At 44.2% G+C, this 26955-nt stretch overlaps 1 protein-coding gene across 1 annotated transcript in view; it reads right to left on the bottom strand.

The window, feature by feature from the left end:
- Positions 1 to 3440: 3440 nt before the first annotated feature.
- The window catches only part of TMC2 (transmembrane channel like 2), an 82040-nt gene continuing 58525 nt past the window's right edge, over positions 3441 to 26955 (bottom strand). The window contains 9 exon segments of the mRNA XM_060124773.1: positions 3441 to 3541; positions 3544 to 3642; positions 8319 to 8430; positions 9260 to 9338; positions 12681 to 12806; positions 21551 to 21790; positions 22611 to 22678; positions 24353 to 24481; positions 26445 to 26594. Of these exon segments, the coding sequence (XP_059980756.1) occupies positions 3441 to 3541; positions 3544 to 3642; positions 8319 to 8430; positions 9260 to 9338; positions 12681 to 12806; positions 21551 to 21790; positions 22611 to 22678; positions 24353 to 24481; positions 26445 to 26594 (1104 nt within the window).

Raw genomic sequence — 26955 nt, 5'->3', positions numbered from 1 at the left:
TCTCCCATTCCATAGGTTGTTTTTTCATTTTGTTTATGGCTTCCTCTGCTGTGCAAAAGCTTTTAAGTTTAATTTGGTCCCATTTGTTTATTTCTGCTTTTGTTTACATTACTCTAGGAGATGAATCCAAAAAAACTATTGCTGTGATTTATGTCGAAGAATGTTCTGCCTATGTTTTTCTCTAGGAGTTTTATAGTATCTGGTCTTATATTTAGGTCTTTAATTCATTTTGAGTTTATTTTTGCGTATGGTGTTAGGAAGTGTTCTACTTTCATTCTTTCACATGTAGCTGTCCAGTTTTCCCAGCACCACTTATTGAAGAGACTGTCTTCTCTCCATTGTATATTCTTGTCATCTTTATCATAGATTAATTGACCATAAGAGTGTGAGTTTATTTCTGGGCTTTCTATCCTGTTCTATTGATCTATGTGTCTGTTTTTGTGCCAGTACTGTACTATTTTGATTATTGTAGCTTTGTAGTAGAGTTTGAATTCAGGGAACATGATTTTTCCAGTTCTGTTCTTCTTTCTCAAGATTGTTTTGGCTATTCAGGGTCTTTAGTTTTTTCCATACAAATTTAAAAAATGTTTTGTTCTAGTTCTGTGAAAAATGCCACTGGTAATTTGATAGGGACTGCACTGAATGTGTAGATTGCCTTGGGTAGTATGGTCTTTTTAACAATATTGATTCTTCCAATCCAAGAACACTGTATATCTTTCCATTTGTTTGCATGGTCTTTAATTTCTTTCATCAGTGTCTTATAGTTTTCGGAGTACAGGTTTTTTGCCTCTTTAGGTAGGTTTATTTCTAAGTATTTTATTCTTTTTGATGTGATGGTAAAAAACCTAAGATCACTTTAAATTAAATTTTCCATTTGAGTTTTTTTTTTTGAACATGCAGCTGGTATGGGGATTTTGATTCTCTGTGTGAGGGCTGCCTTGTGGATATAAATTCTCAAAGGAGACTTTTTGTCCACCACTTTCTGCTGAGGTCAAGAGAGACAAATGTCCCTTTTGTTTGGCAGGCTTATTCCTTATTGTCTCTTATACAGCATGTGGAACTTTGGTGCCCCAGCTTTGGGTAGGGCTCTACAAAGCATATCTGAATTGAGGATCACCAGTGTAGTGGATGCTGTTGGTACACTGCCCAGGTACCTACTGATTGGTTCATCACTCCCAGTTTCTGTGAGTGTGTGAGTCACGGGGTGATCAGGTGTCCCCCTTGATCTTCAGCAAAAGTGTGTTCCTACTTATGTGGTTCTGTGTATAATGGAGCTCTTTATAGACATTGAGCATGTATATTATTAGAAATGAAAGGATCAGCCTGTAGAAATAGTGTCTGACAGAAAAATTCAGTGTCTCTTTCATTTCCCTCCAGTAAGACAAATTCACAGACAAACTAAGGTAATATCAGTAAGATACCAGTTATATTCCTATGGATGAATTATTAAATAGACTTTCTAGTTCAAATCATTCTTAGGTGAGCTGAGGAAAGAAAGAAAGAGAGGAAAGAAGGAAGGAAGGGAAGGAAAGAGGGAAGGAGGGAAGAGTGGTCTTCATACTTGATGACCCCTGGATAGGCTGAGTAGCGAAGCTTTAAGATGGAATTAGCTGGAAGATCAAACCTGAGAATGCAGAGATGAAAGCACAATTTAGACAGTTTTCTAACGACATGTCCCAGCTGTAAAGCCACACCACATGAACATCCCTCCTCTCTTACCCTTGCCTTCTTTCTCTACCCAACTCCCTAGCTCACCTAGTTTCCTGTTGCGCTTGACAGTAGCAGGAGCCATCATTAATGAATCCTCTGACGGATGTCTTTCAAAAAAGCTTTAGCGTTTTCTTGATAGAGATCTGGTAACTATTCGAATTAGGAGATCTGTTAAAATATGTCCAAAAATTCTTCGAGAGCTGAAGCCAAATTTCCTTCTCTTTGAGTGTAAGCTAGACTTAGTGACTCCATTCTAATGAATAGAAACTGGTGGAATTGATAGTGTAACTTCTTAGAACCGGTTATAAGAGGCCTTGTGGCTTCCTCTTTGCTTTCTCTCGGATCACTGGCTCTGGGGGGAAATCAGCTGCTGTGTTGTGAGGACACCCAAGCAGCCTATGAAGAGGTCCACGTGGGGAGTAATCAAGTCTGTGGATAGCCAGCAAAGAACTGAAGGCTCCTGCCAGCAGCTGTGAGTGAGCCATTTGCAAACATATCTTCTAGCCCTGTCAAATCTTCCGATGACCATAGCCCTGCCTCAGATCTTGACTGCAATATGCAGAACCAGAACTGCCCAGTGAAGCCAATCCCAAGTTCTTGACCCACAGAAACTGTGTGAGATAATAAATGTTTATTGTTTTAAGCTGTTAAGTTTTGGGGATAATTTGTTATGCAGCAACAGATAACAAATACATTCCTTCACATAAAGTTGTGCGTCATCAGAACAGGATAATTTGTCTGTGTTTGTGGTGGGTGTGTAGGGATATTGGTTAAACTTGGAAGCCTGAGGGTAACCACTGGAAGTCCTGGGTTGTTACTGGCACCCTGCTGATACTTGCCCTTGCTGGCAAGGCCTCTTCAGCAGTCTGGCCTCCAGGGCTGATGCCCCCATGAGACTTCTGCACAGAACCAGTATGTGACACACAGCATTGCCAGAGACAAGGCTCTGCACTGCACCCTTTGCAAAACTCCCCCCAAAACCACCTTCCGTGTCCCTTTACAATAAACAATCAAATTCCTTTTAGAATTTCATGCATGAGAAAGATTTTTATGCCCTGAGAAATATTTTGTTTCCTTCAATTAGATAAGGAGAACCACACTGCTCTCTCTCCTTGCCTTGCTGCCAGGGAGGCTCCAGTGCATTTTTGGTGCTTGATGGCATCAGCTCCCCTCAGGCTAGTTTCTGGGGAATCACCATCTTCCCACTCACCAAGGCTGGACTTCAGTTCATTTACTTTTATTTTCATCGGCTTCTTCAACCTTTTGTTTACACTGGCTCACCTCCTTTGGATAGAGGTGGTGATCAGGAATGTGGGTCCCTCTGCAACCTCCTCCCAGTTGATGGGGCTGCCAGAAACCTGTCCCAACATGGGCTCCTTGCAAAAAGTCTATGATGGTGGTCATGGTCCTGCCCCCTCTTCCCAAGTCTGGAGCCGAGGGAAACTGCTGTGAGTGCAAGGTCTAGAGCTGCCTGAGCCAAGATACAGGGAAGGGCAGTTAGTGAGGGGAAGGCTCAGCTCTTCTAAAAGGTGGATAAAGCCATTGTCCTCCTGTTTTGGTAGCAAACAAGGGCTTGAGACTGAGTAATCAAGGTTCCCACGTTCACTGAGAAGAGGGAGAATGTGCATGTGTGTGAGAAGAGAGAGGAAGAGAGAACGATTTGTGGGGTGAGATGAGCCGGTGGGAGTCCAAGGATCAGCCCCAGGACCCTGCTCCATTAGTCCCAGCTGTCAGTGGGGAGGTCTCTGAGCAGTCCTTCCAGAGGCTGACCTCCAAGGACGAGCCTGAGGCTGGGCTTGGCCAGAGTCTGGTCTGATGCCAGGGGGTGCTGGGAGGCAGGCGACACAGTCCTGCCAGCAGAACTGGAGGCCCTAGAGCCCTGCGCCTTCTGGTCCAGGGTCTGGCTTGGGCTAGCAGGGTGATGTGCGGTCCCTGCAAAATGAACAAGACAAGAATGAGGATGTGGGAGATTTCCCTACAGTTTTCTGGTGTGGAACTGGAGCTCTCTGGAGCTGCTTTGTGCTGTCATTAGCTTTCAGTCCTATTTAGTGATGTGAGAATGGTCGGATCACCCTCAGGCAACTAGGTGCACCTTGGCCTAGTCTTGGCATAAACAGCTGTGTAGGAGGAGCTGGCTGGAGAACTAGATTTTGAATGCTGGCCTTAGGCTAGACTCTGTGAGCCTGGTTTTCTTGAGAATAAAATTGGAGCCTCACAGGTGGCTACCAGGGTCAAATATGATAATAGGGTTATGGAAACTGTTTGGATCAACCCCAGAATGGTGCTCCTGCTAATCAGATCCATTTCCAGCTCTTTCTCTTACTTGTTTCCCTCCTTCAACTCTGAGCTGGGGGCAATTACTGGCTTGTTCTTCACCAAATCCAGTTCCAGGGACATAGAGATAGACTAAGTTTACATCGTGGATGGTATGGCCTGTGGCTGAAACCCCGGCTTTGATGGGCACCATGTCCATGTGTGACCTCCAGGCTCCTCCCCGTCCCCGCTTGATGCAGGTAGAATCACAGGATGGACAGAGCCAGGGTTCCCCACATCACTGCAACGGAGCAGGACCCCATGAGGCCTTCCCGGGACAGGCTTTTCCCCCATATCCTCTGCTTTAGCTCTTCTCTGAAGTACCTAGATAACAGTATTTGATGCACATTTCCTGAGTTGTTTTATAGATGTGAAAACACCCCACCAAATGGAAAAGGTTAACTACTTGATGACCATGAGCACATAGCCCCAGGCCTCCTGGAGCCTAAGGACTGATAACATTAACCCCTGTGACACCACCCTGTTTCCTCACCATCAGCCAATCAGAGAACTGTGCATGAGCTGATCACACACCCTAGGATCCCCTTCCCTCACGTGGCTTTTAAAAATGCTTTGTCGAAACCCTCTGGGGAGCTTGGGACTTTTAGGGCATGAGCCACCTGTCTCCTTGCATGACACTGCAATAAACCTTTCTCTGCTCCAAACTCCGACGTTTCAGTTTGTTTGGCCTCACTGTGTGTTGGGCATGTTGCAGCAAAAATAGAAATAAGACTTAAATAGAAATGAGACTTTTCTGATAAACAAGGAAAATAAGGAAACAATGAACAGGCTGGGGAAACAATAAACAGGCCTGAAAGAGTTAAGCAATCTTGGTTATTCTTTAGCGGTTACTACTAACAAACACTTGTAGCTAGACTTGTCCTTCACAAAGCTAAACAAAGCTAATTACTCTCTGACTCCATAGGAATTGTTCTCTGCACCTGGCATTCTTCTCCCCCTACACTCGCCTGTAGCATTCTGCATTTCAAAAAGAATGTCTTGATAACTTCAGGGACACCAGACCTGGTTGCTGAGCCGCCTGAGGCCAGCTTTGGCTGTAAATTTGCAGAAGAAAAGAAAAACAAGCAAGACCTTCATTACTTTGAGCCTGACTACCTACCACTGGGATATAAACCTCTATTCCCCAGGGAGGGGAGCACAGTTCTTGAGGCCCTAGCCCACTGTGTTCCCTCTTTGCCTGGCAAAGAATAAAGGTACTCTTTCTCGTTCCTCCAAAACTCTGTCTTCATATTTCCTTTTGGCATCAGTGCACAGAGAGCCAATATTTTGGCATCAGGCACACAAACTTACGTTAACATTACCACTTGGGAAGAAAGTGGTCATCAAGTGGAAACACCCAATTTGGACATTATGGAGTGAGAAATAAAGTTTTATTGTGTTTGAACCATTAGCTGTTTTTGGCCTGTTTGTTACATCAGTGTCATTCTAGTGCTAACTTCAAGAAAGAGAAGCTAAATGAGGACAGCAACAGAGGCTACTGGAGTTTTACAGGGAAAGATTAACCATCTTCCTCAGCTCTCCCCCACACCCTAGTCCCACTGATGTGTTCACATAACCCTTTCATATACTGTAATATTGACTTAATCAGCATAAAATGGAAAGAAAGAGCTTTAGATCTGTAATAAAAAATTCAAATTTGGAGAGGGGCAAACTTTAGATCAGCAGCAGTAGAGAAAGGAGGGGAAGGGAGTGGGTAAGGTGGACAGAAACAGTGGGACTGTAGGTGAGGTAGGAGATAGATGGGGCCACCCCCCAAGGGTAAGCAGCTGGAGTTCATTCCCGTGGACAGAAACTCCAAAATATCAATAGCAAGATGATCAAGACAGGAGGCTGGGTCCTGCCCAGATAAGAGATAAAAGACCACATATTTCTCATTCTTGAAGTCAAGGAGACCTTCCTGACTAGAAAGCTCCTTGGAGGTCAAAAGGGGAGTGATGTCAAGGCCACCCATAGGCCTCTTTGCTGGAATCCATCTTGGCTGAGAGATGCTCACACACACAGGGGAGGACCGTGAGATATACCAAACACAGACTCAGAACCAGGCAAATCAAAATGATAGGCCAAAGGAAACCCAGAAGAAATGCCCCATATAAGTGATTTAAATTACCACAAGGGCGTGACTCTCTCTCTGAGCCCACCCGTGTGTCTATCCACAAGTACTGTACTTTTTCCTCCTAATAAACACTTTGTTTCACTACTTTCCTTCTTTGTGGGAACTCTTTTCTGCAAAGCTGAAGGGTCAGGGCCTTATCACTGACCATTCGTCTAGTGGCTAGGATTCTGCACTCTCACTGCTGCAACCCTACCTTAATCTGTGGCCGGGAACCAAAACCTTGCTTAAAGCCGCTGCAGGCCGAGGCCACCCAAGATCATGGGCACATGAATGGACCACTGTCAAACCAATGTAACTTTCTTGCTTTCTCATGTTAAATGTTTTATAAACCTATTTTTTCCTTCCATCGGTGTCCAAATAAGTCCATTCCATTTTTTTGTCTTGTTTTTGTTGGTGATATGACAACATAGTATCACATTTACTCCATTTCCTGCCCTGTGTGGAAAAATTAGGTGAATTCAAACACCTTCTACAGGGACTTCCTTGGTGGTCCTGTGGGTAAGACTCCACTCTCCAAACGCAGGGGGCCAGTGTTCAACCCCTGGTCTGGGAACTAGATCCTGCATTCATGCTGCAATTAAGAGTTCACATGCCGCAACTAAGAGTCTGCATGTCACAACAAAGAGTCCACATGTTGCGACTAAGAGTCCACATGCCGCAACTAAGCCCGCATGCTGCAACTAAAGATCCTGCATGCCACAATGAAGACCCAGCGCAGCCAAAATAAATAAATAATAATAAAAAAAAACAAAAAAGCCCCCCCAAAACACTTTCTTCTGCTCCACAATAAGTGCCAGCCGTTCACTCTTCTGCATTCCATCTCTCAATGAGGCTTCCAAGCTATTGATGGACTGCAGCTGATCTTGCTGACAAGAATGTCTGTAGTTTTGAAATGCCTTCCATATATTTTGGAGACTTACCAGGAATAAGTTCTACATTGACACAGACCTCTTGTCCTCTTTTTGTAACATCCACTTGTTTATGGCTTATTTTAATACTTATTGCTATTCCAATATCAACAAGTGTTTGCTAGGGATACACACAGGTGCCCTTTTTTGCTCCGGATCTGCTTCTACAGTCACTCTCTGCACTATTGGAGCTCGAGAACTAAGGATTTTCATCTTCAGGGAAATACTGCTATGTGCTTAAATTCTTCTTGGTTCTGTTTCCTAGAGATGCCTATATGTTACAAAGGCATCAAATAAATGATAAGTAATCTCTGCACTAAAAATTCTAACTCCTAAACTCTCAGCCATTTCTTGTGCATCTCTTTCAATTTCCACATCGAAGGTCAAAATTACTGCATATTGACACTTTAATTTTGACACAGGGACAATCCTTGGAAAATGAGATCAGATCAGAGATGGTCTCTTTCAATTTGACCTTTCCTCACTCCCAAGGTAGAGATGGTCTGTGATTATTCCCCTTTGAAGCTCTGTGACACCTTTTTTGGAATGTGTGTGGCTTTTTCTCACCCTGTTATCCTAGCTATTCCAGTGCTGCTCTTTTCTCTAAGAGAATACAAACTGGTTCTGGTGGGAGTAGCAGCTGCTAGATGCAAATCTCCTTATTTCTCCTCCTAAAGAAAATGCTTAAAACAACACACAAAACAAATACCTCCTCCATCCCTGGCAGCTGTGATCCATGTCAGCCAACCTCAGAGCATCTTAAAGGATCTGGATGGGACACAAACCCAATGCTCCTACATTGGGTTAAATAGCCAGATATTAAGAGGATATGACACGGGAAATGACAGACTCGGGAATGAGAGTGAAGAAGACAAAGTCACTTCAGAAACGAAGATGAAATGACTAAGAACCACCACCATAGAAAATGTGAGAGACTCAGGGGATAGAAATGAGGGAAACAACCCTGGTATTTCCCCATTTTACAGACATTCCTCCTCCTCCTACCAGCTCACGTTCATTGGTTCTCTGTGCCAGGAAGTCTGTGTAGCACTTCACATGCATAATCCCACCTCATTTGTACCGCCCCTCGAGGTTGCCTGCGATTCACTCTTGTTTTATTTTGCCCAGCTTCATACAGCTAATAATTGCCAGAAATCTGATTTCAATCCCAGATGTATCTGATTTCACAGCATTTGCTCTTTACATTTTCCCACGTGGCCTTGTAAAAGTAATCATCATGAAATAGAATTTACCTTCTTTGGTGAGCTGGGTGGCATTTTTGGAGTTGCGTTTAGCTGTGTCCTCTGAATCTCTGGCTGTGGCTCTGCCTTTGAAAGATTTGTGGCTCTTTTCAACTTCACGTAGCTGCAGGAAAAAAAATGAAAGGTTGATCCTGGTCAGGGAAATGAGTGTTTGAGTTTCGGAGCCCAGGATGGTGAGATCTAGAGGGCAGCCACCTTAAATAGCCGGTTCTTGTCCTCACCGCTGGTTGGAGAGGGCACCTGGGACTCAGGTTTGCATGGCATTTGAAGGAACATCTGGCCAGGGGAGGACAGAACCTCTGCCAATCCTGTATTTCAATGGCTTTCTATACCTGGGCAGGAGGAAGTGTGGGTGGGGAACTGGCAGTGAGGCTGATGAGACTAGTTCCAGAAGAGGGGGTGAGGAAGCAAGGAAGGCAGGGCTTAGGGAGGGTTGGTGTAGAGCCTTTACCGCGTGAAGAAGGTGGGGTTGGGGGCTGGGAGAGCAGAAGAGGCAGTCAGTGTGTCAGCAGATGTTGAAAGAGGCTGCCCCAGTGTGAAGGGGACTTAAGAGACTCCTTAGGTCATGGGGCACAAGCACTGTGTTGTTCTGACAATGCTGTTTTCTTTAGTATTTCTAGTTTTAGTTTTAATAGGTAGGAATTACTGTGGGTACTGGTTTTATTGTGTATGAACATTGGTTTAATCTATTGAGTTTCTCCTGTTCTTTAGCAACCGCTCAAAATTTAAGTCATTACTGTTATGTATTCCCAAATACCCTCAGAATATAAATGCATGTCATTGAGTCTCTCAAGGCTGCTTCCTACCATGCAGATAATTTGGGGTTTGGTTTAGAGGAAAGCCATTTAAAGAATACAACTGGGCTCAAAGAGCAAATTAGCAAAAACCAAAAACATAACATCTTTTTGAATGAAAATGCCCGACAGACTCACCGCTTGGATTTTCTTTCTCAGCTGGGCATTAGCTCGGGAAAGGCTTTTGGAAACTGAGTTCAGGTAGTAAATGGCCAGGCTGCAAGAGAAAAGCATGCTCCAGGGGTACTGTGATCTTGGAAAATGGCAAGAGCTGGACACCTTTCCCGAAGAATCACAGCAGGCTTCCTGGAATAGGTGACCAGGCTTTGCCTCTGGGCAGGGTGGAGGGAGGTCTTACCATCATCTTAAGTTCTCCACTTAACATCATTGACAAGGTCTTGGACATCCCTGTTCTCTCTCTATGTTATTGAACACATTTCTAGTTCTCAGAGTGTTTAATAAAGGTTAACTAAGGGAATCAGTCCTCTTCTGGGGAAACTGAAGAGGCAGGGGAGAGGCAGGTTTCTTGTCTGCAGAAACAGCTGCTTGTGTTTCCTGGATACCTGCCCTGTGTCAGGCTCTGTGCCATGTGCATCCCACTCCACGTCTCACAGGTTTTGATGAAACCCTGTGAAGAAGAAAGGATGACTCCTGTCTTTACAGGTCAGCATCCTGGAATGCAGAGAGTTTAAGTCACTTGCCCAAGGCCGCCCTATCTATTTGCACTTGTCGGAGACCACATTTGATGCCAAAGCCTTCAAGTATGTAGAGAGGAGAGAGAGGTGCTAAGTGACCTGCTCCAAGCTTGCCTAGAAACACAACTGCACAGACCCCAAAGGCCCTCTACCCAGGGTGCCCTGATGGGAATGTCTGTCCTGGGCTTGTGGTTTTCAGAGTCCAGCCCCCACTGGCTGACTGGGTGGCTGGGTGTCCTTTGAGGCTATAGCCTGGGCTTCCCTTTCACAGGATCTAGGATTTGGGGCTTGTCCTGGATGTACCACCTGAGAAGGAGGGGCCACAAAAGCCCGGGATGCCTCCTGGACTGGGTGCTCCAACAGCCTGTCCTTATCTGTCACTTTTCTTGGGTCTTCTGATCCTTGCCCTCAGGGTGGATCCTGAGGTGGAGCCACTTCAGCAGAATCCTCGAGCTCTCTTACAGGCAGAAGGGAGGAACCACGCAGCCTTTGGTAGAGTATGGGTCAGAGGCTGTCCTGTGAGCTTCCTGAAGCAAAGACTCAGAGGACCGTGGGTGACAAGAGGCCAGAAGGAGGACAGGCAAGGGACCACCATCTGTTGGGAAGGCGCCCACGAGGCCTTGCCCTCTCTCCTAATTCACAGCCCATTTGTTAGGGAGGAACCAGAGATCAGAGAAGATAAAATGCTCCTGGGTGGCTGTGTTCCTCCTGAGGCTGTTTCCAAGCTTAGCATTTCCCTGTGCCGCCCCGTAAGGTCAGGTTTGGTGTCTGGGTTCCAGAATTTCCTCAGGTGGTTGTCACTACCATGTCAGCCCTCCTTCATGCCGGGACTAGAAGCAGAGGATGTCTGAAGTCAAGGATGTAAGGAAATACACCTATTTTGGAGAGCAATTCAGCACTATCTTCAAAGATTGAAGAAACGCATACCTATGACCCAGCAATACCACTTCTAGAAGTCTATCTTAGAGAAAACTGTAATATGCGCGCAAGGAGACATATAAGGAGATAGCCAAAAAGTGGAAACAACCTATCTCTATGCAGAGAAATGGTTAAACTGTGGTTTAATCACACAACTGATAAAAGAAATTTTCATATATTGAGGTATGGGGAAGTCATTCTGGCTTATACATGAGCTAACTTGAATTTTATGCTAACTAAAGCAGCCTGCTTGTGACCTATCAAGCATACGTTGTACATCTGCTTTTTTTTTTTTTTTTTTTTTTTGGTGACCTCACGACTTGTGGGATCTCAGTTTCCTGACCAGGGATTGAACCCGAGACACGGCAGTAAAAGCCCAGAATCCTAACCACTAGGCCACCAGGGACCTCCTATATCTATTTTAATTATGAAAGAAAAGGGCACATTGACCAGAAGTAAAGAATGTCCATGTGAAAAATAAAGATTAAATGTCTCCTTTCCTAGGATTCCAATGCTGGTCCTCCTTTGATGATAAGATTCGCTTCCCAGATGCCAAGGCCATGCTGACTCGCTGTGTGTGTGCTGATCGGTTTTTTTTTTTTAAATCTTGAAAGAATGTATCCCTGATTTGTTTAATGTTCTTTGTTCTGTCAAGATATAAAATTGTGCTGAAAACCATGCTTCTCTGGAGCAACTTCTCAGAGTTATCTAAGAAGCTGTCTTCTGAGCTATAGTCCTCAGTTTGGCTCAAATAAAACTCTTTTCTATTCCTATTACAGATTGTTTATTGATTATTTTTGTGACACAGTGGAATACAACAGAGCCATGAAAACGCGTGCTCGTGTATCCACATGAAAAAGTCCCCCAAACATAACGTGAGTGAGGAAAGCTGTGTAGTCTGAACGAGTCATGAAAAATTTTTGAACTCAGAAAGCAATAGTACATACACGTGATTAAATGGTCCAGATTGGAAATGATGAAAACTAATCCAAATAGTGGTCACCTTTGGAGAGGGAGGGAGAGAGAAAGACTGGGTGGGGCTTGAAGTGTAACATTTCTTTCTTTTAAAAAGAGAGACTGATCTGAAGCAAATATTGCTAAATGTTAACATCTGTTTAATCTTGTGATCTTGTACATGCTTGTCTGTATGTTTCTGTACGTTAGGAATATTTCACAATTTCCTGCCCTGCTCCTTCCTTGAGCGTTCATTGTTTGCCTCCTACGCCCCAGGCATGGGGCTGGTGTTGGGGATACAGATATCGCCAAGCCCACCCACATCTTCAGTCTGTGAGAGGGATGGTGACAAATGCACCGAACACTCTAGTGCACGGGATGCTCTGTAGAGAAGTCCTGCGGGCCCAGCCAGGGACAGGCTGCATCAGGCCTCAGCTTTCTTGGGGAAGGGGTCTTTGATATTTCCAGTGGATGTTTTGGAGGGTGCTGCAGACAACGCCAGTACTCACCTTATGCTTTGGGCCCTATCTTCAGTGTGCTCACTGAAAGACTTATAGCTGCCAGTGTAGCCCCGGCCCACACTCAGAAACCATTCTGTCCATGAAGGCAGCTGGCCCAAACTGCCGGGCAATTAACCAACGCCTCTTCCCTTCCACATCTCCCAGCAACACTCAACCAGTGATGGATGGGAACTGGTCTACAGATGTCCCGGATCCCTCACCCTTGAGCGGGATAACTCAGAGGCACACTTTCTCAGAACTCCCAGCAGGATTAAAGTCACCCCAGTAGTAAGAATACACCTTCCTGTCCCTTCTCTGTCTTACTTCCCTACACACACTGCTCCCTCCAATTGCGATTTAGATTGCGTTTAAGTCTTTGTCTGAGGATCTGCTTCTGGGAAATCCAGATTGAGAGGGCAAGAAAGAAGGACCTGCCAAGGAAGTCTCGGGGAGGTTTCCACGAGGCAGAGCCACGGCCCCTGGCTAACTTACAACATCAGCAGGATGGCTGGAATGATCAGGCCTGGATTGGCGAGGAAAGCAAAAATCTTGCCCAGGAAGGTTGGGAAATCGTTTTCGACCGTCTCTTGGATGACGTCATACATTCTGTTTTTCCCACTGGAAAGAGGAGAGAATACATTATAGCGTGCTGTGAAGTTCATACGGCATAAACAACTGTGTCCATACCCTGGAGGGTCCAGGCTGCCACTCACGACTACTCTCCTGGAAGAACAGAGCTCTTCTCCACAGGGACTGCAGTGGAAAAAGCCCCCACGTGGGGCTGCCCTGTAGGCGAGGGCTTAGAGCTGCCTCAGCACCCTGGCTCCCCAGCTTCAAGTCCTCGGGGCCTCACAACCTCTCAAATTACCTCGGTCTCCTGTGCCTGGTACCTTCCTCGGCAAGATGAAAATGGGTTTTCTCCTATACTCTCATGGGAGAAAATGGCCTGTGATGTAGCTATGAGACCAACATGGAGCTTCCTCTGGGTCCCTGGGCCTGGAGGCAGCTCTCCAGATACTGATGTGATGGACAGCCTCATGGTGACTCAAAAATACCTACAATTAGTCTTCAGATGAGAATTCCAGTATTGCCTAGGGCAGGCTCTTGGACTGTTCACAACAGTGATTTTGATTTTCTTCAAATACCTAAGAACCATTATGCAGACTGCCTTCTACAAATACCTGCCCAGAGATTACTGTCTGCTCCTGGCATTTGGTTGGTAGCTTTGGTGCCAAGAACAGGAATTTATGGTTTGAAATTCCTGGTTTAAATCCTCTCTCCTCCATTTATTAGCTGTGGGACACCATGGACAATTTACTTACTCACTTTCTGCCTGTATTCATACCCTCACTCTCCCCACTAGAGCTGTACTTTTCTTTTAGAGGAGCACAGGCTCCGGACGCGCAGGCTCAGCGGCCATGGCTCACGGGCCCAGCCGCTCCGCGCATGTGGGACCTTCCCGGACCGGGGCACGAACCTGTGTCCCCTGCATCGGCAGGTGGACTCTCAACCACTGCGGCACCAGGGAAGCCCGAGCTGTAATTTTCAATGTGGTTATTAAAATTAAATTAAAAATTCAGTTTCTTAGTCACACATTTCAAGGAGTCATGTGACTAATAGCTACTATATTTGAGGAGCAGATGTGGATTTTTTTCCCTCATATAGAAAGTTCTATTGGTTAGTGCTGCAGAGGTTTGATATCTTTGGGCAAGATACTGAAAATTTCTCTGCCCTGATTTCCTCGTCCGTATAATATAGTACAATAATAAAATAGTATATACAATATGGTATTATAAATATAATAACAGCATTTGTCTCAGATTGTTTAGAGGACATAGACATGAATTCATATAAAACATTGAGTATGGGGCTGTCAAATTATAAGTGCCCTCCAAAATGTTGCATCTAGAAGCTTCATTTTTCTCTTATGTGTCAATCAGGGGTTAGCAAACAATGGCCCATGGACCAAATTTGGCTTGCTACCTGTTTTTATAAGGCCTGTGGGCTAAGAATGGCTTTTACATTTTTAAATAACTGGAAAAATATCAAAAGAAGAATAATATTTTGTGACACATAAAAATTGAAGTATGAAATTCAAACTTCAGTGTCTGTAAATGTTTTATTGGAACACAGCCACGCTCATTTATTTATGTATAGTCTCTGGTTGTTTTTGTGCTATAATAGCAGAGATGAGTAGTTGTGTTAGCAAACATCTGTGGCCATCTCAATGCTTAGTACTGCTGCACAGCACACTACAAATTGCAATGATGTAGTTATAACATGACAGCATTTCAAGTGCCATGCATATCACCATATTATAACATTTAATTTATCATTAGTAGTAGTATTTGGCTGTGCCCTGCAGCTTGCGGGATCTTAGTTCCTCGATCAGGAATTGAACCCGCACCCTTGCCAGTGAAAGTGCAGAGTCCTAACCACTGGACCACCAGGAAATCCCTATTATTTTTTAAATTACTACTGCATACCCATTTTGTAAAAACAAGAAAAGTGGACTTCAAATGTGATGCTTAAGTCACAAGAGAATGTGGATTATTTTGTCATTGAATTATGACATATTAGATGATGCATTAGTTTTCAGTGACTACTGTGTAACCAATTACCACACTGGAGGCTTAAAACAATACAAATTATTTTCTTACAGTTCTGGAGGCCAAAAAGTCTGAAATGGTTTCACTGGACTGAAACCAAGGTGTCAGCAGGACTGCTCTCCTTTCAGAGGGAGGCTCTAGGGAAGAATCTGTTTCTTTTTCTCAACTTTTAGAGCTTCATTCCCTGCATTCCTTGGCTCATGGTCCCTTCCTCTATCTTCAAAGCTAGCAGCATAGAATCTTCAAATCTCTTTCTGCTTTCAAGGTCACATCACTTACTGCTATTCTATAGTCAAATATCTCTTTGCCTCCCTCTAATAAGGACACGTGATTTAGGGCCCATCTGGGTAATTCAGACAATCTCCCCATCTCAACATCCTTAATCAGATAAGCAAAGACCATTTTGATGTATAAGGTAACATCCACAGGTTCCAGGGATTAGGACCTGGATATCTTTGGGAGCCATTATTCAGCCCACCAGTCTGCTCTCTGGCCTCCAAACATTCACACTCATTCCACCTGCAAAATATATTCACCACCATCCCTACATGCCCCAAAGTCTCAACCTATTACAGCATCAACTCAGAGTCCAAAAATCTCATCTAAATATCATGGACTCAAAAGTCCCAAATCTCATCTAAATCAGGTGTAGGTGAGACTTTGGGTATGATCCATTTTGGGGCAAAATTTCTCTCTATCTGTGGAGCTGTGAAACTAGAAAGCAAGTTATTTACTCCCAAAATACAATGGTGGGTCAGCCATAGGATAACAGTTATAGATATTCCAATTCCAAAAGGAAGAAAATGGAAGGAAGAAAGGAATCACCAGTTCCCAGCAATTTTGAAGTCCAGTCAGCCAAATTCCATTAGATTTCAAAGGCCTGAGAATGATTTTCTCTCGGCTCAACTCTCTGTGCCTGCCTGCAGCTCTGCCCTCCAGGCCCAAGACTCTGGCCTCGGAGTCATCCTTCCTTTTTCTTGAAGAGTAGCACAGGTTTCAGCTGAGTAGATTTGATCAGCCTGTTTACTGACTATAGAATATTTGGAGTCCAACAGCTTTCCTTCATTTTGTCTCTTCTCTGCCCCTTTCAGTCCAAGCTCTGATACTGCTCATACAACAATCTCAAATACCTGGTGGGGCTTCCATGTATGTTGTGGGAATTCAGTCCATTACACAAGAGGGTCCTACACAGATCTTTCCTGGATAATTCCATTTCTATTTCTGGCTTCTGCTGAGATGGTTGAGAGGATCCGAGTTACATGCTTAAAAGAATCATCTGTGTGAATGAATATTCAGATCCTTCAGAAGCACTAGCAAAATGTTGTCCAGCCTCCTCCTTGGCTTTCTCCTTAGAGCATGCTTTCCTAACAGTGGACCTGTTTTTAGAGTCTTCTGCAAACTGGACAGACTGAGAATTTCCCAAATCATCAAGTCCTGGTTCCTTTTTGCTTATCAGTTCTTTCCTCAATTTATCTCTTTCTTCTCACATTTTTAATATAAACAGCAAGAAGAAACTAGGCTGCACCTTCAACACTTTACTTAGAAATATCCTCAGCTATAATCTCCAAAATATACAAACAGATCATATAACTCAACAACAACAAAACAAACAACCCAACTGAAAAATGGGCAGAAAATCTTAACAGACATTTCTCCAAAGACATACAAATGGCCAATAGGCACATGAAAAGATGCTCAATATCACCAATTATTAGAGAAATGCAAATCAAAACTACAGTGAGGTACCACCTAACTAACACTGGTCAGAATGGCCATCATTAAAAAGTCTACAAATAACAAATGCTGGAGAGAGTGTGGAGAAAAGGGAACCCTCTTACACTGTTGGTGGGAATGTAAATTGATACAGCCACTACGGAGAACCTTAAAAAACTAAAAATAGAACTACCATATGATCCAGCAATCCCACTCCTGGGCATATACCTGGACAAAACTATAATTCAAAAAGATACATGCACCCCTATGTTCATAGAAGCACTATTCACAATAGCCAAGACATGGAAACAACCTAAAGGTCCATCAACAGATGAATGGATAAAGAAGATGTGGTACATATATACAATGGAATATTCCTCATCCATTAAAAAGAACAAAACAATGACATTTGCAGCAACATCGATACAACCAGAGATTATCATATTAAGTGAAGTAAGTCAGAAAGAGAAAGATAAATATCATATGATATCACTTATATGTGGAATCTAAAATATGGCACAAATGAATTTATCTACAAAACAGAAACAGACTCACAGATATAGAGAACAGACTTGTGGTTGCCAAGGGGGAGAGAGGGAGCGGAAGGGATGGACTGGGAGTTTGGGATTAGTAGATGCAAACTATTATATATGGGATGGATAAACAACAAGGTCCTACTGTATAGCACAGGGAAATATATCCAATCTCCTGGAAAAAAACCATAATGGAAAAGAATATTTAAAAATGTATATATGTGCATAACTAAATCACTTTGCTGTACAGCAGAAATTAGCAAAACACTGTAAATCAACTATACTTCAATTAAAAAAAAACAGAGAAAAAAGTTTTTACTAAGATTGATCTTCAAAAAAAAAAAAAAAAAAGAAATATCCTCAGCTGTGGACTTCCCTGGCGGTCTAGTGGTTAAGACTCTGTGCTTCCACTGTAGGGGGCGTGGGTTCGACCCCTGGTCGGGGAATTAAGATCCCACATGCCACGCAGTGCAACCAAAAAAAAAAAAAAAAAGAAAAAAAAAGAAATATCCTCAGCTAAATATAGAAGTTTATCATTTACAAATTCAGCTTTCCATACAACTGAAGGACATAGTTTATCTAAGCTTTCTGTCTCTATATAACAAGGATACCCTGTCCTCTAGTTTCCAAAATCATGGTCCTCATTTACCAGTGATGAAGTAATTAAATTGTAGGAGCTGAAGGAATGTATTCAGAGAAAATATACTTAAGACTTTTAGATTTTCCAGCAAGAGCAGTTACTTGAAGAGTTGAGGACATTCAAACACAAGGCAAGTGATCTTAGGTGGTTTTCTTTGGCTCTTAATGAGTCAATAGATGTTTCTGATACTGCTTAGTTGTTATTTGAGGAGTTAATGCCAAGTCTGAAGTGACTGAAGAATTAACTCCTATGAATATTCTGTGCAGGACATATACGGGTGAAATTTTCTCAAAGAAATTGAGAAAACACTAATTTAGTACAACTGAATGGAATGGAATTCAGTACAACTGAAATGAAGTGGAAGCTGCTATGATGTGCTACAACTGATAATGGTCAAACTATATACAGAGGAGAAGAAGGCATAGCTGAACAAATTAACAAAGCTTGTGAAAATTTCAGTGTGTGCACACTATGGTTATTCATTTTCTTATTCATCAGTAATTTGTAGAAAATATTTGAATCTATCATGTACAATTGAGTCAATAGTGTCAATGGTAAACTTCATTTGCTCTCATGACTTAATCATTTTCATATCTGTGAATTTTTATTAGAAATAGAAACTGAATATCCTGACTTGCCCTACTGCACAGCAGTCCGATGGCTTGGCAGTAATGAAGCTTTATGGCAAATTTTTTTTCTATGGTGGTAGATGTGTTGCCATGTCTGGCACAAAAATTGATCTGGCAGCAAAGATGGCTATCTGGGCAGGACAACTGATTTTTTTTTTTTTTTTTAGGACAACTGATTTTTGATGATACAGAATAGTAACTCTGAACCTCTATTATGTGAAATATCACCTCCTTCCCCTCAAAAGAATTCCATTCTTCTCATTGGTAGTCCTGTATTACAAAAAATTATACTCTATTATTATGATCATATTTTGAATTTTGCCAGTAAAAACTTTGTGGGCATTTGTTTCTCTCCTGTTATATAAGTACCTACATAATAGTCTTGATTTTGTCTCTTGATCCTCAAAGCCTAAAATATGTACTATCAGGTTCTAAAAGAAAAAAGTTAGCTGATCCCTGGTGTAGATAATGCTTCCCACCTCATAGCATTGTTATGAGTACCAGCTACCCCGAATTCAGGCAGGGCTCAAGCTTAACAAATTCTTATATATGCCCTACTATGGATTAGCACACTCCTCCAAGTACTTTACAGATAACAGCACACTAAACCCTCACAGCAACAACTGAAATAAAGTGGAATCTGCTGTGATGTGCTACAACTGATAATGGCCAAACTATATACAGAGGAGAAGAAGGCATAGCTGAACAAATTAACAAAGCTTGTGAAATTTTCCATCTCAGAGGCAATGAATCTGCTGTGTAACTTGCTCAAGATGACCCAGCTGGCAAACGACAGAGCCAGCTCTAGAATCTATGCTCTAAATCAGGAGTGGGGGCAATTTTTCTCCAAAAAAGATTTTAGGCTTTGTGAGACAGATGGCCTCTGTTGGAACTACTCAAATTCTACTGGTGTAGTTAGAGAGCAGCCATAGACTATTTGTAAGCAAATGAGTGAGGTTGTGTCCTAATAAAACTTTATTTACAAAAACAGGTGGTCTGGATTCGGTCCACGGGATGTAGTTTACCAACCCTTACTTTTAACTATACACTCTACAATGCTGCCCATCTCACTCATTTATCTTGCCTGCCTGGATCTGGTCCCAACCCTAAAAGTGAATTTCTGCCAGGTGAAGGGTCTGGTTCAAGCACTGACCATAAATTTTCTCCTAGACACTGGGTGTAAAGCAGGGAGAAAGGAAGAAAAAAAAAATCACACCTGCATGGAGCTTATGGTCTGGTGGGGGAGATGGACAGCAAACAAGATGAAAAAACAAAAAGAATGGCATGCTAGATGTTGGTAAAGAGATGTGATAAACAGAAGTAATGACAAGACGTGCGTGTGTGTGTGTGTGTGTGTGTGTGTGTGTGTGTGTGTGTGTGTGTGACTTCAGTTAGGGTCTCCAGGGAAGGCCTGAAAATGTGACCATTGAGTAAAATTCAGAAGCAAGTGAGAGGACAGCTGTGAAAATGCTTGAGGGATGAATGTTCTCGCTGTTGGTGTTTTTTTTGTTTTGTTTTTCTGTATGCGGGCCTCTCATTGTTGTGGCCTCTCCCGTTGCGGAGCACAGGCTCCAGACACGCAGGCTCAGTGGCCATGGCTCACGGGCCTAGTCGCTACGCGGCATGTGGGATCTTCCGGGACCAGGACATAAACCCGTGTCCCCTGCATCGGCAGGCGGACTCTCAACCACTGCGCCACCAGGGAAGTCCTGTTGGTGGGTTTTGATCAGAAGAGTGACAGGAAGGAGGTGGCAGCCACGTGTCCTCCTGGGCTCCACTCGTGGGTCCCTTCCTCTGCTATCTGGGTGTCAGCTGTCAGGGCCTCAGGGAGCAGATGAAGCAAGAGTGGGGCAGGTGGCGAGGGCCAGACACGACACGGGCCTACTCACTGGCCTCCTGCCTGGAACAGGTGGGTGGTCTGCGCAAAGGGGCACCGGCTGAACCTTTGCACTCAGAGCCCAGCCCTCCAAACCTTGCTCAGGAAGAAGCCTAAAGAAGCTTCTGCCACTTCTGCCATGTGGTTGTCCCTCAGCCTGGTGCCCAGGCCTCCTGCCACTCAGACTGGTCCTCCACTCTGGATCCAGCCCCCCTTCCCTTCTATCTGGACCCCCGTTCAGCCCCATCACACTCTGCTGTGAGCTCTCCTGCTAACGACTCCTCTGAGCTCCCACAGCCCTTGCTGTGGGGCACCAAGCACAGGGCTTTATCAAGGTCAGTCTGTTATAAACTGAGAAGTGTCAGTTCAGCATTTCCCAAAGCGTATTGATCCACCTTAGTAGGCAGGGTTGGGACTGGAATGAAGCGGGTGAGGCCCTGGGGTGCACAGTTTAAGGAGGTACTGCCCTCGGGGTTGTGCAGGTGCAAGGTGGGCACCTTACTAGCCTCACCCTCCTCCCTGCCCTAGATGGTGTTCCATGGAGCAAGGGTCTGTGGTCAGCAGGGACGGAAGCACCGGCTTGCACAAGGTCTCTCCCTGCACGTTTCTTCAGCGCCTTGAATAAAGGAGTGTGCATTGTGCATTTCTAAGTGAGGAGGTGGCAGATAAAAGGGGCAGCATGTCCCAAACTCTTGAACCACAGAATCCCTTTTTATGCAGAAAAGAAAGGGCTTTGTTTTCAGAGGGTGTCGCATTTGGAAATTGAGCAGTAGATGCACATTCTCTCTCCATCTACCTCCTTACATAGTTGTTTATCTCTTTATATACAATGTCCAGTCTCTGAAACTAGTCTGGCTTATACCTTGAGCCTACAGTGCTCTGTAGAGCATGAGGACCCTGTCAAGAGTCTCAGTAGCGGCTTCACATTTGAATGGGACTTGTAAATGTACGGTCGTTTCATTTTCAGAATGCCCCCTGTTACTCATCCCACGGCAAGGTAATCCAGGGCAGTAGGTTATCCATATGTTAAAAGGTTAGAGATGTGCTGTCCAATATGGTAGCCATTAGCCACTGGTGGTTATTTAAATTAAAATTAATTTAAATGAAATAAAATTAGAAATTCAATTTCTCGGTCCTCATTTCAAGTGCTCAACAGCCACATGGTGGCTACCATATTGGATGGCACAGACATAGAACACCTCCATCCTGCAGAAAGCTCTGTTGAACAGCATTAATGATTTTCCCAAAGCTCCATGGCCTTTCGCAGGCTGACGTGACACCAGAACTGGAATTCTGAGCCTGAGATCTCTGAGCAGACTGCCCTGGGAGAGGAGGTGCTCCCCTGCAACTGAGGCTGTGCACCTGAATGGCCCGCAGTCAAAGGAGGGTGGAAGGGACATGACGGTGTAGGCCACCGGCAGGAGGCTGAGGAAAAGCACCAGCAGCAAGAGGCCCATGTAGAAGTTGTTGGATCGGGAGGCTTTGAACACGCGTTCGTGGGGGACGTTGCTGCTCATCACTGCCCAGCACTGGAAGTACATGGAGGTCAGCAGGCGCAGCACGTTGATGCCCACCAGTCCTGGGGCATAGAAGGAGCCCATCCTGGAAGGGCAGAGACCGCACACCTGGTTGGCTCGACAGCAGAAGAGGCCGGGGAAGGACGACACAAGGAAACGGGACTGATGGGCTAGGGGCAGGAGGCCTTGTTGCTTTCTCTGTAGGTCCCAAGGGAAGGGGCCTCCCATTTAACCAGGACATTTATCACCAAGCCATAGCCATCCACTCCTCAGGACAGGGACTCTCTGAGCATTCCTGGCTTGGGTTCTGGCCAGGATTTTACCACTGCCCCACCGCCAGGCATGGAGCAAATTACATGGCCTCTTGTCTGTTTCTCCATGGTGTCCATGAAACAGCACTGCTGCTCAGAAAAGTATTTGAAGTCCTTAACTTAAAAGAATTGGATATTGGCTTGCTATGAGCCTTTGAAAGCCTTTGGCTGAAGACAGGCAGCCTCCTCTAACTCCTTCTCAGAGGGAAGTTCCTCAGTTCATTTATCTCCCTCCCTCCTCTCTTTCCTTTCTTCCCCTTCCTTCTCCCTCCCTCCCTTTCCTTCTCTTCTTTCTTTCCCACCCGACTTTTTACTTTTTTCCTTCTTCCCTCTCTCCTCCCTCTTTCCTCCCTCTTCCTTTTTTTTCCTTCTCTCTCCCTAGCTCTTCTCTCCCCTCTCTACAAATATGGTAGCAAGTGGGTAGGCCAGAGATTGTCCTGGTTCTCCTCTAGTCCTGTTCAAGCAAAAGAAGGGAGCTCAGAGAGGCCAGATAATTTGTCTAGCCTCTCTCTAGCTGGTTGAGAGGCAAAGCCTGGGATTCCAGCTTTTTGACTCCCCAAATGAGGTGATCACTAGAGGAAATTGATAACTCACCAGATCATTCCTTGGTTGAAGATCAAACCAAGCACATTTCCACTAATATCAAACTCAGCATATGAGGGCTGGAGGGAGAGAGAGAGAGAGAGGAGAGAAAGTCTGTTAGGTCGTGTCAGCCAGACCCCACTACCGGTCAACTGACCAAGCCACTCCACCCCAAAGAGCCTGCTCTGTTGACCAGGGAGGAACCTTAGATTCAGATTTCTATTTCTTTAACATGTTTTCAACTTTTAAAAAAGAGTTTTGAAGTTCTCAAACTTGAAACTTTCTTCAGTGTCTTCTCCAATGAAAATAATGAGAATTTTTGGGGAATTCCATGGCAGTGAAGTGGTTAGGACTCCACACTTCCACTGCAGGGGTCTGGGTTCAATCCCTGGTTGGGATATTAAGATGCCGCAAGCTGTGCAGCATAGCCAAACTAAAAAAAAAAAAACCAGAGAGAGAATTTTTACTTTTTATGGCCTGCAGGCTGACAGTGTGTTCTTGGGAGGCCCCAAGAGAACATTTTATCAATGTTCTAATCAGAAATGTAACTTGAAATTACAAGCAAGGAGTAACTCAAATAAATAACAAAATGCAAATAATTAAATGAGGAGTCAAATGTAAAGAAAGCTTTAAAAACAAAATAAATAAATCCTCCAATTCTCTTTTCTCCTTCTCATCATTTTTTAAAATTAATTAATTAATTAATTTTTGGCTGCGTTGGGTCTTTGCTGCTGCACGTAGGCTTTCTCTCTAGTTGTGGTGAGCAGGGGCTACTCTTCGTTGCGGTGCACGGGCTTCTCATTGTGGTGGCTTCTCTTGTTACGGAGCACGGGCTCTAGGCGCACACGCTTCAGTAGTTGTGGCTCGCGGGCTCTAGAGCGCAGGCTCAGTAGTTGTGGTGTACGGGCTTAGTTGCTCCATGGTATGTGGGATCTTCCCGGACTAGGGATCGAACCCATGTCCCCTGCATTGGTAGGCGGATTCTTAACCACTGCACCACCAAGGAAACCCCACTATCATCTTCTTTTTCATGGAAAGGAACCACCTCAGCCAGATGCAGATTTTCAACCTGACTCTGATTTTCAGAGTTTTGGAAATTTGTCAACTGTTTGAAAGAACATAAATTGTGTGAGCATTAGGGAGTAGTCGGTGTCCTTGTGAGGCCACCTGAAACCTGCTTCCCAATTTGTCTTCCAGAAATGGAGATAAAAAGTGACAAGAATGAGAGAAGGAGGAAAACAAAGTGAGGAGAGAGAGAAGGAAAGTCAGGTGAGCGTGGATTAAAGGAAGAAACATGCAGAATCCAAATATAGGAGGGTTAAATCTTGGGAATTTAAAATTTAACATTTGAAAATATTAAAAATACTTTTCAGGGCTTCCCGGGTGGCGCAGTGGTTGAGAGTCCGCCTGCCGATGCAGGGGACACGGGTTCGTGCCCCGGTCCAGGAAGAACCCACATGCCATGGAGTGGCTGGGCCCGTGAGCCATGGCCGCTGAGCCTGTGCGTCTGGAGCCTGTGCTCCGCAACGGGAGAGGCCACAACAGTGAGAGGCTCGCGTAACGCAAAAAAAAAAAAACAAAAAAATACTTTTTATCTACTGGATTTTATGTCCTGCTTAGAAAAAATGAAATACTACTTCACAGAGTAGAGACTGTCATTAAGCATCTAAAGAAATGCACAGAATGCATCTGACTGTATCAGAAAGGATGATTGGAACGCCTTTCTGCACAATGTCCATGAAGTGGTGACCTACAAATCCAGCCTCCAGGTCCCAGCACCAGCAGTAGTTCATGAACCGGACAAAGCAAGCCCGCAGGAAGTCCCCCAGCAGGATGGTGATACACGTTACCAGCATGTCCGACACTGTCAGCCTCATGAATTCCTGCGAGGAGGAACATAGAGAAAGGGGATGGTCAGGGTTTGACCATGCCTGCTTCTCTCAACTGACTGCATGCCAACGCTCCCCCACCCACTCTTATTCTTCTCTGTGACACTCTGATTAATGGTGGTGCAGATAAAAGACCCCATGCTTTTAAAAATGCTTACTATAGGTTCCAGCTCTACAAGTTACTAATTCATTGCTTTGGAATAGTCTCTGAACCTTTTGAAGTTGATACATTAGCCTTGCAGGGTTACTGGGAAAGTTAGTGATTATGTATGCAAATTGCCTGGCAGTTGGCAATACCCAGTATTTGGTAGTTATCAGCACTATTGCATAGATGTAGGATCTGAAGGCTCACTCCTTGCTTGCCCCATCTGCTCTGAAATGCCAGCTGCCGCAGCTAAGACTGAATCTGACCACTGTCCCTGGGGACAGCAGCTGGTTTTCTTCACCCCCTGCTAACTGGATTTTTTTTGGGGGGTATGTAGAGAAAATAATGTAGGTTTTTCACAGAGGCACATAGAAGAAGAGCCAAAAGCAAAGGAACAAAGTTTTCTTTGATGTGTAGAGTACGTATAATTTATTAATTTTTTTTGAAAAGTTGGAAAGATCTACCCGACTTCATCACAATCTTTAAGACATCTAATAGACTTGGAGTTCCCAGGGGACAAAGGGTCTGCTCTATTCATTTTTGTATCTTCCAAGATGATTAATAAATGCTTGCTGGATGAACAGCTGATGAGTTTTCAGGGTTTTTCCTTAACAAGAATTCAGACTCTTACTCTTAAGTAAAACACAAACTGACTTGTATCAGGTCTCCACGTCTATGCAAGGTGATGCTCTGGGGCCTGGGGTGAAGGTGGTGGTGGACATAGGTGAGCAGGACATTATGCCTCAAACCCATCATTACCAACAAACTCAGAAGGAAACAAGTTTTAATCAGTGATGGGCATTCAGGGAGGAGGGCAAGAGAGATGCCTTCCAAGATGTGAGGAAGGAAAAGAGAAATTCTATAGCAGAATATTCCAAAGGAATCATATAGGTAACGAACTCTCTTTTGTCTTCTAAAGAGGGTAGGTTTCACTGACTTGAAGGTTTTGTCTGTTACACACTGTGATGGGTTTAGAAATGTGAGCTGCTCTACATATTAAAGATGAGGACGATTTGAAGAGAATGGGGGAATTTAGACTGGAGGAGATGAGAAGTCATGAGTCTGAGGCTTCTGTGAAGGAAGCAGGGAGAAAAAGCCCCCAGGACCCCGTGGAAAGGAAACCCTGCCTCAGGAAAATATCTGCTGGTGGACTTGTAGGCAGTGTTTGATGAAGTGTGTGATATAATCCTCTCCTCTATGGGACTTCATCAACCTCCGTTAAAAACACTGTTGTCCAATGCTCTATGGGCATGGATTCTTCAGGGGTGGCAGGTGAATAGAAACCCCATGCAAAGAGATGGAGTTGAGGAAGAGAAGGCAGCTGATCCCTGTGTTACCTGTGAATACTTCAAGTTTCTGCCTAGGAAGGCAAAGAACACTAGCCTTTGAAGTCCACACTGTGTAAGCTGCAGGAACAGTAGTGAAAGTGGATAAGGGGAAATGGTCATTGTTAATTTTTGACAATCTAATGAAAACCTTTAATTCTCTTTACAGAAAAATGCACAGATGCATATACACAAAAAATCTTGTATACAACTTTTAGGAGTTGTATTCATGATTTCCAGGTGGAGAACCTCAGGCTTTCAGTGAAATCTGCAGTAAAACTCCAAATAAATCCAAGTGGTATTAGACTGCTAGATGAAGCACAGAGAGAAATGTTTGGGACACTGAAAAAAAGATAATGTGAAAAGGTGGAACTTTCCTAAGAAATGCTAGCTTGACATTTTGGTGGCTTAAAAATGGAAACATCAAGAAGGGACAACGAAGAACTGAGAACAGGGATCATCTTTTCAGGAGAGCGTAACTACTCACAATGCCCACAGCTGTCTCCCAGCAAGAACCCCGGGGCACATCTGCAGGGTGTAGGGGTGGCCGGGGGACGCTCTCGTTCCAACCCGAGGAGTTGTAGTAGTGAAACAGAGTCCAGTGAGTGATGTTCTTTATTGTCTCTTCGTTAGAAAGCTAGAATGGAAGATGGAGATGTGGGGTTGGAAGGAGCCAGGGAAGGTCCAATGTTTCTACAGGAACAACAAATAGAGCCAGCATATGCCACAACCCTACCATCTAGCCCCTGCCCTACCTCTCAACAGGTCTCTCCAGAAATGCCCTCCCAGCCTTTCAATCTATAGAGGAGAGGGGGGCAACTGGCTAAAGTCCTTGGGTCTTTTCCAAGAAGTTTTCTTCTCTGTTATTAGTCATCTGTCCCTTCATCCATTTGTCCATCCATTCAGTTACTCATTGTTCTTTTGAGATTAATTTATTCAGGGTCTATTCTGGGCCTATAAGGCAATGGTGACACAAGAGTGAACAGGAGTGACACGGG

This window comes from Lagenorhynchus albirostris, chromosome 15 (genome assembly GCF_949774975.1).
Source record: "Lagenorhynchus albirostris chromosome 15, mLagAlb1.1, whole genome shotgun sequence".
In the NCBI taxonomy this organism is placed as follows: Eukaryota; Metazoa; Chordata; class Mammalia; order Artiodactyla; family Delphinidae; genus Lagenorhynchus; species Lagenorhynchus albirostris.
The sequence above is the reverse complement of the archived record's forward strand: the minus strand, read 5'-3'. Positions and strand labels throughout refer to the sequence as shown.